The sequence below is a fragment of the Bos mutus genome, chromosome 4, assembly GCF_027580195.1.
Source record: "Bos mutus isolate GX-2022 chromosome 4, NWIPB_WYAK_1.1, whole genome shotgun sequence".
Taxonomy (NCBI): Eukaryota; Metazoa; Chordata; class Mammalia; order Artiodactyla; family Bovidae; genus Bos; species Bos mutus.
Genome location: NC_091620.1, coordinates 53,110,166 through 53,124,018, shown reverse-complemented (window position 1 = coordinate 53,124,018; position 13,853 = coordinate 53,110,166). Strand labels below are relative to the sequence as shown.

Here is a 13,853-nt window from a genome sequence, read left to right as displayed (position 1 = left end):
CAATTTTTTTTAAAAAAGGGAAAATTACCTATAAGACAGGAAGCTGATGCTTAATCTGAAGGGTGCTCAGGGCAAGATCTATTTACTTCAAACCATTCATCTATGCAGCTAGAAAAGTAAAAAACAGAAAAATTGAAACACGTTTAATTATCTATATAATAGTTATAATAAAAATGCTTACTTCTTGACATTAATATCTCTACAGAAAAAGAATTTGATTTTTAACGATATTTGACATAAATAAAAGGATATTTTTATTACATTCTGATTATTCTAAGAAGGAAATACATCTTTGCAAAATTATGCTATAAAGTACTTTAAGGTTTAAACAGAACCACCATTCCCAAAAGAACCTGAAGAACTACCACTTGACCAACATTCAAAGTTAAAGGCCAAATCTGGACAGATATCTGTCTTCAAAACAGTTGTTCAAATTTATGCAAATGTCAACCACGGATCAAGCTTTTAAACTTTAATTCTTGACAATACTATATATCACATTTTAAAAGACTATATGGGAGTATTGAAAACTTAATTCTATCGCTTTCTTCCAACAATACATGTACAGATACAAATAAATATACCATCATCCATTTATAAACTATCTTACAAGTTTATAGGAAGTTAAATATCAGGGTGCATATATAACTATCATTATAGATCTGCTTTGTTCAATGCAGTAAGCCACGAGCCACATATGGCTATTTAAGCTCATTAAAATTAAAGAAAAATCCACTTGCTTAGTCACACTAGCCACATTTCAAGCGCTCAACAACCACATGGCTAGTGGCTACTCTACTAGATAAAACAGACACAGAACAGAAAGTTCTATGCAGAAAGTTCTAACGATAAACTCAACGCCTTAAGAAGGTTAAATAATTTGCCCAACAGCTAGGAAACTACCCAAGCAGATTTGCTTTTAAAGCGTCAAACATTCTCACAGTTAACAGTGCAAATTAATATATGCCACAAAGCCAGATGGCTTGACTAATACGCTGAAGGGCAAAATTAATAGTTATCCTCACAGGTTGTTTTCATAGGTAAAACCAATAGGTAAATTTAAAAGGAAAGAAGGTAAAAGATCCCATCCACATGATATTCTTACAAATATTTTAAAACAATTTCTGTTGCCATTAAAACTTTTGCTGTCTAAATAAACATGCCCAATTTGACTTACAACATTGTTTTCAACTTGCTGTTTGACTCACTTCTGGTCTACCAGAATGCCTCTTAACAACAAAATACTGAGAAGTGAACAAAATATGCCAGATGCGTTAACAATTCCCAGTACATCTGAATGTACAGTTCTGTGATCTAAAATGGGTACTTCCTATTTTATAACCATGTGATTTCAGTTCATCTCGACAAAGAAGGCCATTTAAAATCCCCCCTTCTTAGATTAACTGCTATGAACCCATGTTCTTTAAAATATTATATCCCCTCCCAAGATCCAGCAAACCATGTGTACGTATTCCACAATAACATACAGTGCTGCTTCCACGCTTTACATATCGAACCTTCGTTATATGTACTGAAAACACTCTGACATTTAGTTTTTTACTTTTTTATAGTATCATGATGCAAAAAACAGTTTTAAATTTTAATGTAGTCAAATTCTTCAACTTTTCTTTTAACTTTTTATGGAGAGGTTACCTTAGCCCCCAAAATAATTCCTTGCCATGAGGTTAAGAACATCTCTCTATATTCTTTCCAATATTTTAGACTTTAGTTTCCATAGGCAGTTAATCTAGAATTAATTCTTATTTCAAAAGTAAAATACAGATTCAATTATTTTTTCATGTCAGTAACTAATTGATTCCAGTGCCATTCAATGAATAGTTTATTCCTTACTATCTTTACTATACTGTAATACCATCTTTGGTAAACCAATTTTTCCATTTATTCATGTTAAACAAACACTTATATAGCATCTATTATTTGCCAGCACTTTCTAAAAATAACTCATTTAAAACCTCACAACTAACTCTACGAAGTTAATAATAGTGCTTCATTTTACAGATTAAGGCAGAGAAAGTAACTTGACCAAGATGATACAATGAATTAGCAGAGGGGCTGGGATTCAAATTTTAGGAATCTTGACTCTTAACAGTTCATGTTCTTTCAGTTCAGTTGCTCAGTCGTGTCTGACTCTTTGTGACCCCATGGACTGCAGCACGCCAGGATTCCCTATCCATCACCAACTCCTGAAGCTTGCTCAAATTCACATCCATCAAGTCGATGATGCCATCCAACCATCTCATCCTCTGTCGCCCCCTTCTCCTCCTACCTTCAATCTTCCCAGCATCAGGGTTTTTTCCAATGAGTCAGTTCTTCACATCAGGTGACCAAGTATTGGAGTATTGGCCATGTTCTTTACCTCCATGCAATGCTGAATCTCCATTTTATATGTATGAGTGTTTATGGACTCTATTCTTTTCCACTTACTTGTCTATATTCTTTCCACACCACCCTAATTAAGAGTCTTACAGTGAATCTGTATAGGCTAAGTACCCCATCACCACCACCCAGCATCACTTACTTCTTTAGATTGTCTTGACTATTCTTGACCCTTTGCTCTTTTGTCCATATATATGTAAGAAACAACTTGTCAAGTTATATGAAAAAACTAGTTGAGATTTGATTGAAATAGTATTAACTACATAGATTTGGGGTGCAGTGACATCTTTACAATACTGACTTTTCCCATCCACAAAATCATATGCCACGTATTTATTTTATTTATTTATTTTTTCAAGTATTTATTTTAGACCTCCTATAATATCTTCCAGGAATGTTTTAAAATCTTGAATATCTTTTTGTAAGATTTATTCTTAATAAATCTTATTCCTGTTGCAGTTTCTGTTGCTATTAATGTTATTATCCTAAAAAAAGTTATATATTTTTTTACTGGGATATGAATGCAACTGATTTCATATGTTGAGCTCCTATCAGACAACCTAAATTCTTATTAATTTTAACATATTATCTAATACTTATTTTTTGCTTTTGCTTTTAAATTAATAATAAATAGTTTATTAAGTTAATACAGTCCTCTTCCTTTGCTAATGTGGTAAATTATATACATAAATTTTCTAATCATATAGTGTTTTCACATTACTATTAATAACATAAATCCAATTTGGTCAAGAGGCTTTATTTTACATATATACTGATGAACTTGGTTTGCTACTATGTTTTCAGATTTTGCATTTATGTTCATAAATGAGAGTGTCTTTTAGTTTTCTTTCTTATACTGTTCTTGTCTGATATGGGTATCAAGTATATACTATACTCATAAAATACGTGGGAGAACCCTCCATCATTATCTACTTTTTGGAGGAATTTATGATTATTAACACAATGTTTTGTTGTTGCTGTTTGGTTGCTAAGTCATGTTCGACTCTTTGTGACCCCATGGACTGTAGCTCACCAGACTCCTCTGTCCATGGGGTTTTCCAGGCAAGAAATACTAAAGTGGGTTGCCATTTCCTTCTGCAGGGGAACTTCCCAACCTAGGGATAGAATCTGCGTCTCCTGCATTATAGTCAGATTCTTTACCACTGAGCCATCACGGAAGCCCATATGATGTTTTGGCTATGTGGTAAACTTGTTGTCAAACTGTCATGGTAGGCCTGTCTTTAGTTTTTTGGTTTGGCTTTTTAAAAAATATTTGTTACTTTTTGGGGTTAGTCTTAACAACTACTTAGGATAGTTACTAGTTTATTTGGATTTCCTATTTCTTTTTGAGTCATTTTGGACAATATAATATTTCTAAGGAAATTACCTGTTTTGTTTAGAATTTTTAGGTGAAAATATAAAATTTTGCACAGAATTGTCCAACTATTTTAATTCCTGTTATATCTAAAGTTATGTTTTCCTTTTCATTCCAACACTGTTTATTTTTTCCTTCTAGACACAATCTTGCCAGTGGCTAACCTGTTTTATTATTCTTTTCAAAGAATCTACTTTTGACTTTGTTAGTCTCTATTCTAGTGTGTAATCTTTTCATTCAGTTTCTTCTTCTCTGATCTTTGTTTCCTTTGTGTTTATCCTGCTATCAATTTTCTAATTCAGGTAAAAACTTAGACTATTGATTTCCAGTCTTCCTTTCCACAGTAACACAAATCTTGCAAGGATCACTCTAGAAAAAATGCTGGAAAGGTGTTCATTATTATTCAGAATATTTTCTACGTTCCATTATGATTTCTTCTTTGATCCATAAGTTACTTAAGAGTACTTGTGAAGATCATTTATCTTTTGTCGTTGACATCTAACTGTGCCCAGAGAACAGAACAGCTTTCTGTATGGTACCAGCTTTTTGTGGTTTACTAAGACCTACCTGCCTTGTGGCCTAGTACATGACCAATTTCTATAATGTTTTGTATGTCCCTGAAAAGAAAATGTATTCTCTCAATTGCTGAGTGTAGATACATCCATTCATACTCATGAGATCAAATCTGTTCACTGTACTGCTCAAGTTTTCTAGGTCTTAACTAGTTATGTGTATGCCTGTTTGACTCAATGAGAAGTATATCAAATTTTCAATTACCATGATGATTTCTCAATTTTTTCTGACCATTCTACAAATATTTTGAGACTGTGTTCTTTGGTACAGAAAGAATGGAGTTTTATATACTATTATCATCATACAATGATATGGAGGGATTGATAATGATAATGGAGGGATGCCCTGGTGGCTCAGACAGTAAAGTGTCTGCCCACAATGCGGGAGACCCGGGTTTGATCCCCAGGTCGGGAAGATCCCCTGGAGAAGGAAATGGCAACCCATTCCAGTATTCTTGCATAGAAAATTCCATGCATGGAGGAGCCTGGTGGGCTACAGTCCATGGCGTCGCAAAGAGTCGGACAGGACTGAGCAATTTCATTCATGGATCATCATACAATACCAGTAATACTTTTTTCAATAAAGTTAATTTTGTCCAATATTAATTTAGCTTTGTCAGTTTTATTTATTTAACATTTGCCTGGATATAGTCTTCTATCCCTTTATGTCCATATTGTTCTGTATCCTTTATGTTTAAGTGTGCTGCTCATCAACAGGATATTCCAACCTTTTGATTTGTTTTCACCTGGTTAGTTTGACCATTTGGATTTAGTATAATTACTGATATTATTATAATTACTGATGTAATTAATTTATTATAATTACTTATTTATTTTTGCCTCTTTGTTTTGGTATTATTTACTATTTTCTCCAACCTCCACATCCTGCTTTTAAATAAAATTCCAAGTTATTTCCACTATTGCTTTTAAAGTTATAGTTTTCTGTTCTTTTTGTAATTTACTTCAAATCATCTTAAATCAAATTTTCCTTGTTGCCCTAAAACCAACACTTTATCAGAAACCAGCTGGGCTTTGGAGTCAGACAGACATGGCTGGAATCTCAGTTCTTTCATTTATCACTAGCCATGTGACCATGCCCCCCAGCTTACTTCCTCAACGGTACAACGGGACTGTTATAAGGCTTACGTAAGATAACCTATTCAAGAAGCTATGGACAATACCTGGGTAATAGTAAATGCTTAACAAATGGTAGACTTTGAGATGCAAACAGATTTTTATTACCAAGGGAAAAAAGGCCTTTTTTTTTTTTTTTTTAAAGAAATGGGGGAAGGGAGTTTCAATGAAGTAGAAACCTTTCAGCCCTAATTACAAAATTTGAAACTTTGAGAAAGGTCTTTTAGTCTAATATCAATTTGGCTAACATAAAGATAAACTCACCCTTTATGATATATACATAGACAAGGCAGTCGTGCTATAGTATCTCCCTGCTGCAGTTCTTCAAGGCATATTGCACATTCCCCAGCATCTTTACTCAGTACGTCCTCTGAGAAAAAAGAAAATGCATTTAGGACAATAGAACTGAAAGAATTATGTGAATCCTAACTTCTACAGAGTCGTGTCTGGCATATTTTTGTCAGAAGCACATAAAATTCAGCACCTATATTTGAAATACTATTTGTAATTCACTAAACAACGTTTACCTTTACTTACAGTGTGTCTCAATTTCATTTAGATTTCACTGAGGCATTACAGTTAATACAAACACAGTATACAATCTTCCAACTTGCAAACAACTTTGCTATAAAATTTTATCAGTAAGTCCATTATTTGTAATTTAGAATTCATCCTACTAACCAATATTAATCTCGTGCCCAAAGATCCTTCCAGAGAAGGCAATGGCAACCTACTCCAGTACTACTGCCTGGCAAATCCCATGGATGGAGGAGCCTGGCAGGCTGCAGTCCATGGGGTCGCTGAGAGTCAGACACGACTGAGTGACTTCACTTTCACTTTTCACTTTCATGCATTGGAGAAGGAAATGGCAACCTACTCCAGTGTTCTTGCCTGGAGAATCCCAGGGACAGGGGAGCCTGGTGGGCTGCCGTCTATGGGGTTGCACAGAGTCGCACACGACTGAAGCAACTTAGCAGCAAAGGTCCTTCCCTGGTGGTTCAGTCAATAAGGAATCTGACTGCAATGCAGGAGACTGCCTGCAACACAGGAGATCTGGGTATGATCCCTGAGTCAGGAAGATCCCCTGGAGAAGGAAATGGCAACCCACTCCAGTATTCTTGCCTAGGAAATCCCATGGACAAAGGAGAGGAGCCTGACAGGCTACAGTCTATGGTGTCACAAAGAGTTGGACACAACCGAGAGACTAAACCACCACCAAGCTAGGTCAAAAAAGTACAGACAGTGTAACATGGCAGAAAAGACATTAAAATACTATTATAATTTTTAAAATTCTAAAGTAACAAAATTGCATAAGTTAAAGAAATCATCTCAAATACAGGACTTTAAAAAAATATGCTTAATTCAAGAACATAAAAAACGAGGGAAATCCAAGCTTCTGTGTAGATTCTGAAAGGGACTTTTAGAAATGAGGATTTCAGACACTGGGCTCAACAATTCTTAATCCTTTTCTGCAACTATCCAAAGTTTATCCCAGACACCAATTAGACTCACTTGAAAAAGGCCCTGCAGGGTATTTTAAACACAAATATTACTGTAGTGAAACCCTTTATGAAGCAAAATTTCCCTTTGAAAAAAAGAAAAAGAAAAGCAAACAAAAAAACCCACCAAGGTTTTCTCAATTTATGTTTTATACTGAAAATTTAACTGATATTTTAACATTAAATTTTAATTTTTGAAAGGATCCTGCCTAAAAATATCTTAGTATATGCTTTGTGACTCTTTTTAAACAAGGAATAACTAAAACATGCCATTACTTTTAATATGGAGAAACTTAATAAGTTTAGAGAACACAAAGCAAAAGCAGGAACATGCAATATAAATTTGTATCACAAATAGATAAATTACTGCTTTGGAAATAAAACTCAAACAAGCTAAAAGGGAAAAGCTGCATTAATCTCTCCCTAATGCTTAAACATAGACCAAGGTAGGTAAGTTTCCTAATAGTTCCTTTTAGAAAAATCCATTCTGTAAATAGTTTCCCCTTCAGTGATTCATTTTGAGACAGCACATTAAGAGGAAATACCGCTCTATTTGGTCTGTAGAAAGGAAGGTATCAGTAGATTATTTACCCATTAGGCTACAGAGGGCAACAGGGCAACTTCCACAGCAAAAGGAAGGGCCTTGGTAAGAAGGTCTACGCTCTCAGAATTTAGGGAATACGACTGAGGCAATTTTAGCTAACTATTGGGTAGCTCACAAGCTAATACATCACATCAAAGATTTAACCAGAAAAAGTTTTCCGCAAGTGGAACTGGGTAAACTGGGGAAAATGCTGATTACCACCCACCTATAAAGACCCGCAACACCTTCTGGAACTAACACCAAAAAAAGGATGTCCTTTTCATCATCAGGGACTGGAACGCAAATATATGAAGTCAAGAGATATCCAGAACAACAGGCATGTTTTGCCTTGGAGGACAAAACGAAACAGGGCAAAGGCTAACAGTTTTGTCAAGAGAACACGCTGGTCACAACAAACACCCTTTTCCAACAACAGAAGAGATGATTCTACACCGAATCATTGACTGAATTGTCAATACCGAAATCAGACTATGTTCTTTGCAGTCAAAGACGGAAAAGCACTTTACAGTCAACTAAAACAAGATGGAGCTGACCGTGGCTCAGATCATGAGCTTCTTATTGCAAAATTCAGACTTAAACTGAAGAAAGTGGGAAAACCACTGTCATTCAAATATGACAAACATCAAATCCCTTATGATTATACAGTGGAAGTGACAAACAGATTCAAGGGATTAGATCCGGCAGACAGTGACTGAAGAACTATGGACAGACATTTTAACACTGTACAGAAGGGGGTGACCAAAACCATCCCAAAGAAAAAGAAATGCAAGAAGGCAAAATGGTTGTCTGAGGAGACTTTACAAACAGCTGAGGAAAGAAGAAAAGTGAAAAGTAAGGGAGAAAGGGAAAGACATACCCAACTGAATTCAGAGTTTCGGACAATAGCAAGGAGAGATAAGAAGGCCTTCTTACATGAACTATGCAAAGAAATAGAAGAAAATAATAGAATGGGAAAGACTAGAGACCTCTTCAAGAAAACTGGCGATAACAAGGAACATTTCATGCAATGGACAGAAATGGCAAGGACCTAACAGATGCAGGGACCTAAGAGATTAAGAAGAGGTGGCAAGAATACAAAGAACTATACAAAAAAGGCCTTAATGACCTGAAAAACTACGATGGTGTGGTCACTCACGTAGAGCTGGACACACTGGAGTGTGACATCAAGTGAGCCTTTAGGAAGCACTACTACAAACAAATTTAGTGGAGGTGACAGAATTCCAGTTGAGCTATTTAAAATCCTAAAAGATGATGCTGTGAAAGTGCTGCATTCAATATGTCAGCAAATTTGGAAAACTCAGCAGTGGCTACAGGGCTGGAAAAGTGTCAGTTTACATTCAAGGCCAAAGAATGTTCAAACTACCATGCAATTTAGCTCATTTCATACGCAAGCAAGGTTATGCTCCAAATCCTTCAAGCTAGGCTTCAGCAGTATGTGAACCGGGAACTTCCAGATATTCAGCAGTTCCAGAAAAACATTTACTTCTGCTTCATTGACTACACTAAAGCTTTTGACTGTGTGGATCACAAAAACTGCACAAAATTCTTAAAGACGAGAATACCAGTCCACCTTACCTGTCTCCGGAGAAATCTGTGTAGGTCAAGAAGCAACAGTCAGAACCGTGATGGAACAACTCACTGGTTCAAAATTGGAAAAGGACTATGTCAAGGCTGTATCCTGTCACCCTGCCTATTTTAACATATGCAGAGTACATCATACAAGATGCCAGGCTGGATAAAGCACAAGCTGGGATCAAGACTGTGGGAGAAATATCAACAACCTCAGATATGCAGATGATATCACTCTAATGGCAGACAGTGAAAAGGAAATAAAGAGCCTCTTGAGGGTGAAAGAGAAGAGTGAAAAAGCGGGCTTAAAACTCAACATTAAAAAAACTAAAACCATGGCATCTGTTCCCATCACTTCAAGGCAAATAAAAGGGGAAAAAGTAGAAGCAGTGACAGATTTTATTTTCTTGGGCTCTAAAATCACTGCGGATGGTGACTGCAGCCATGAAAATAAAAGACGTTTGCTCTTTGGAAGAAAAGTGAAAGTGTTAGTTGCTCAGTCTTGTCTGACTCTTTTGCAACCCCATGGACTGTAGCCCGCCAGGCTTCTCTGTCCATGGGATTCTCTAGGCAAGAATACTGGAGTGGGTTGCCATTTCCTTCTCCAGGAAATCGTCCCAACTCAGGGATCGAAGCCGGGCCTCCTGCATCGCAGGCAGATTCTTTACCATCTGAGCCATCAGGGAAGCCCAAAGGTATGACAAAACTAGACAGTGTATTAAAGAGTAGAGATATCACTTTGCTGACTAAGGTCCATATAATCAAAGCTATGGCTTTTCCAGTAGTCATGCACAGATGTGACAGTTGCACCATAAAGAAGGCTAAGCACTGAAGAATTGATGCTTCTGAACTGTGGTGCTGGAGAAGACTCTTGAGAGTCCCTTGGACTTCAAGGAGATCAAACCAGTCAATCCTAAAGGAAATCAGTCCTGAATATTCACTGGAAGGACTGACACTGAAGCTCCAATACTTCAGCCACGTGACATGAAGAGTTGACTCACTGGAAAAGACCCTGATGCTGGGAAAGACTGAAGGCAAAAGGAGAAAGGGGCAGCAGAGGATGAGATGGTGGTATCATTGACTCAATGGACATGAATGTGAGCAAACTCTGGGAGATAGCAGAGGACAGAGAAGCCTGGTATGCTACAGTTCATGGGGTTTCTAAGAGTTGCCCATAACATGGCGACTGAACGAGAGTCTTCTCAAGTTTCCTTCTTGAGCCTGGAAGTCCTAACCACTACCCTGTCCTCAACTGCAACCCCAATTCTTTGCTCCTCCTCTTGATCTCTATTTTTCCTTTATTGTTCTGAATAGCTTCCCACAAACAGAGAACCAGTTTAATGGAAAGCACTCAGTTAATGTTAACTGCTATATCAAAACTCACAAAAGTCAGGCCAGTGGCTCAGACGACATCACAAACCTATACGTTAAGTCATCCTGCACCATAGAAATTACCTCACTCTCAAGAAACCCAACATCAACCACAATTGTCCAATTCAGCTTTAGCTACAGCCTACCTTGTCCTAGAAAACAGGACCTCCTAGTTTTAAAAGGAAACTCCCATCTTTCTAGCCAATCATGTCCTGTTTCTGCAGTGCCTCTTTTAAGACCCCATAAAAGTCACTCTTACCCTAAATTCCCTGAGGAGGTGCTTGCTAGGCATTGTAGATCCCAGTCTATGGACTGTTTTCCCTTGAGTAAAAGGACATCAAACTTGTTACTAAGTTTTTTAGTTTTGCCATTTGATATGAAGATGATAGCAATGAAAACAAAGAGAAAAAGATCTGAAGGAAATACTAGAAGATCACTGTACAATTGTATAATTCCAAATGAATGTATATTCTCACCACTTAGATTTTTTTTTTTCCACCACAGGGATAACCATGTCATAAAATGAATCTACGTCTCACAACTAACTTCAAAAAATTAACCATTTATTTTTATTAAGCCTAAGACATTATATAAAATGCACCATGGGTTTTATATTTCACTGAGTAAAAAATGCTCCCACTAAACTGTGATATAAATCAATTTTAAGATATACCTTTTTCAGAACTTTACAATTTATTTTTTAAAAGTATGTCTTAGATTTGATGGACTAGGTGTAAAATTTTCTACCTTCTAGAATACATTAACCACACATCTAGATTTAAGTATAAATGAACCAAAAACTCAATTAACATAAATTAGACCAGCTTTTGAAAAATAAACTGTATTGCCACATTTTTTCCATCTAAATCTCTGTAACATATTCTCAGCACCAAATAAAAGTAAGTAGAAATCCACTAGCTGCAAGCTTCCAAATTCACTGTTCACACAAATATAAATGTCTTACAATACTTTTATGTGGACCTATGACTACCAACTCTCATTAATTGCAATAGGTATTAAAAATCTTTGAGTTGGGAAAAGTTTAGTATCTTGAAAGGCCTTGGCTATCCTGCTTACAAGAAAATTTATTTACAGTACAACAAAGACAAATCCAATATTCATATCATTAACAGAATAATATATATTTTAAGAATATGATGATATGCTTTGCAGTTACTAAGTTAAAAAAATCTTTTTACTTTAATCTAGAATGACATATTAACATCAGTCATTTTAATCACAAGGTCTCTAAGCCCAAGTATAAAAAATATGCAGAACTGTATTCTCTATGTTAAGAAAGGTACACCTGTACATACAAGAACATTCCAAACACATTAATTTCAATGCAGAAGCAGCCCAATATCCAATGTAAATGGCTTCTAATGAAATGATACCTGCTCAGAAAATTAAAAGCTGTTAACATATTACAGCCACTGGTCAACTGCATTTTGATAAGTCACTCTGAGTTCACTCTCACTGCAAAACCTCACAGTTACTGCCTCAAGTAACAAATACTTAATTTTCAAATTCAAAAGACTTATTTCCAATAGAATCTGTCTTTATATATTTGAAGGCATTTTTTATTTTTGAAAATTCACTATGCAACATCTAGAGGTTTTCCACAGTATTCCCTCTCCTACCCCATTATGACATTCTATTTTCATTAAAGGGCTTCCCTGGTGTCTCAGAGGTTAAAGCGTCTGCCTGCAATGAGGGAGACCTGGGTTCAATCCCTGGGTTGGGAAGATCCCCTGGAGAAGGATATGGCAACCCACTCCAGTATTCCTTGCCTGGAGAATCCCATGGACGGAGAAGCCTGGTGGGCTACAGTCCACAGGGTTGCAGAGAGTTGGACACGACCCAGTGACTTCACTTCATTGAAAGAGAATTTTCATTAAAAGAGAATTTTTCAGCTTAGCAATGAGACACATGCAGAGTTAACTAGAGCCTAGAAATACTACTAAATCCAGGAGACTGAAGTGCCTTTAAGAAAGCTGGGAAAAGATTATTAAAAGTCTTTAACCAGTCAACTGAAAACAGTCATGAAAAAACCATCTCAAAAAATAAGGAATCAATGTTTTAGGACTAGAATATCTTAAGGGCAGACGACTAACCAACCAAAATTAAAATGAGAAAAGCAGAGAAGGGAACACAGACTCAACTACCATGGTTTGCTTGTGTAATCCCCCTCTCCACAGCACTGATCAGGGGAGAGATACTCAAGATTGTGAACAAGAAACTAAATTTATGTTGCTTTTTCAAAAGTGTTGTCAATGTCCAACCTAACATCTAGAGTCAGTGTACTGCTTTTCAGTCAAATTCTTTGATTTATTCACATGGTCTGTGCATTAATTTAGAGATACTGATACAGAGATAGAGATACTGATACTGGAAAAGAAGAATTAAACTGGGAAGACAGCAATGATTTTTATCAAGAAGTGGGCACCAAAATTACTTGGGTTTGTATTCTGTCTCAACACAGAAAAAAAAAAAAAAGGATTATATATACCTGGGCCCCATCCCCAGAGTTCTGAAATGTACAACTGCTTCAGAAAAACAATTGCTATCAAGGAAACACCATGTTGAAGTAGAAAGAACATTGACTTAAAGTTGCAAATAATATGAATTTCCATTCTCACTATTAGGTACATAACCTCCAAAATGTTGGTCAACCTTGAGTTTCCTTTTGGGTATCCAAAGTATTATAGAGATGAATCTTTAAAGAATCTTACATAAAACTTTTAAGTTATAAAAACACTATATAAAATATTATCAGAAAAAACTTAATGGACTTCTCCAAAAACAAAGTTGGTCATTTTTCTTTTTCTCCCCATTCTGGTATCCTAGTTGTTTCAATTTTATAAAATGTCATAAATAATCCCATGGCCAACAGAAACTTCTAACAGATACTCTAGACCTAGTCATTTCTAGAGACCTTTTAAAACTCCATGCTGGGGACAACTCCATACAAACAATATTGCCTAATTAATTTTTAAATGTCTTGGTTTCATTCTATATTTGAAAGTACTATAAATGTCTACTTTATTACATGTTTTTAGACATATTTAAGTCTTTTATTAATCCTATTAGGTAATTAAAATTACCTCCATTTTACAGATGAGGCTCAAATAAATTAATTTACCAGAAGTTACTAAACTAGTAAGTCCTGGGGTCAGGATTCAAATTTAGGCTATTTGGCCTTTTTACAACTTCATCAATTTTGATACAAGAAACAATTTCACTTTAAGAGTATAAATACAGAAGCAAACTATGTTAGACAACTTTAGGTTAGAAGTACTATGGCTACCTATTTAGATTAGAGGAAGCATGCT

General features: G+C 35.9%; 1 protein-coding gene across 2 annotated transcripts in view; it reads right to left on the bottom strand.

Moving 5' to 3' along the window:
- ZNRF2 (zinc and ring finger 2) overlaps positions 1–13,853 on the bottom strand; it is a 108,032-nt gene that overhangs the window by 20,588 nt on the left and 73,591 nt on the right. For both annotated transcript variants that reach the window (XM_005901411.3, XR_011463997.1), the window contains 2 exons: positions 5,743–5,848; positions 29–108 (listed from right to left, as the gene is read on the bottom strand). In XM_005901411.3, coding sequence (XP_005901473.2) covers positions 51–108; positions 5,743–5,848 — 164 coding nt within the window. In that variant the 3' untranslated portion in view covers positions 29–50. Of the gene's footprint in view, positions 1–28; positions 109–5,742; positions 5,849–13,853 lie in introns of those variants that run through there.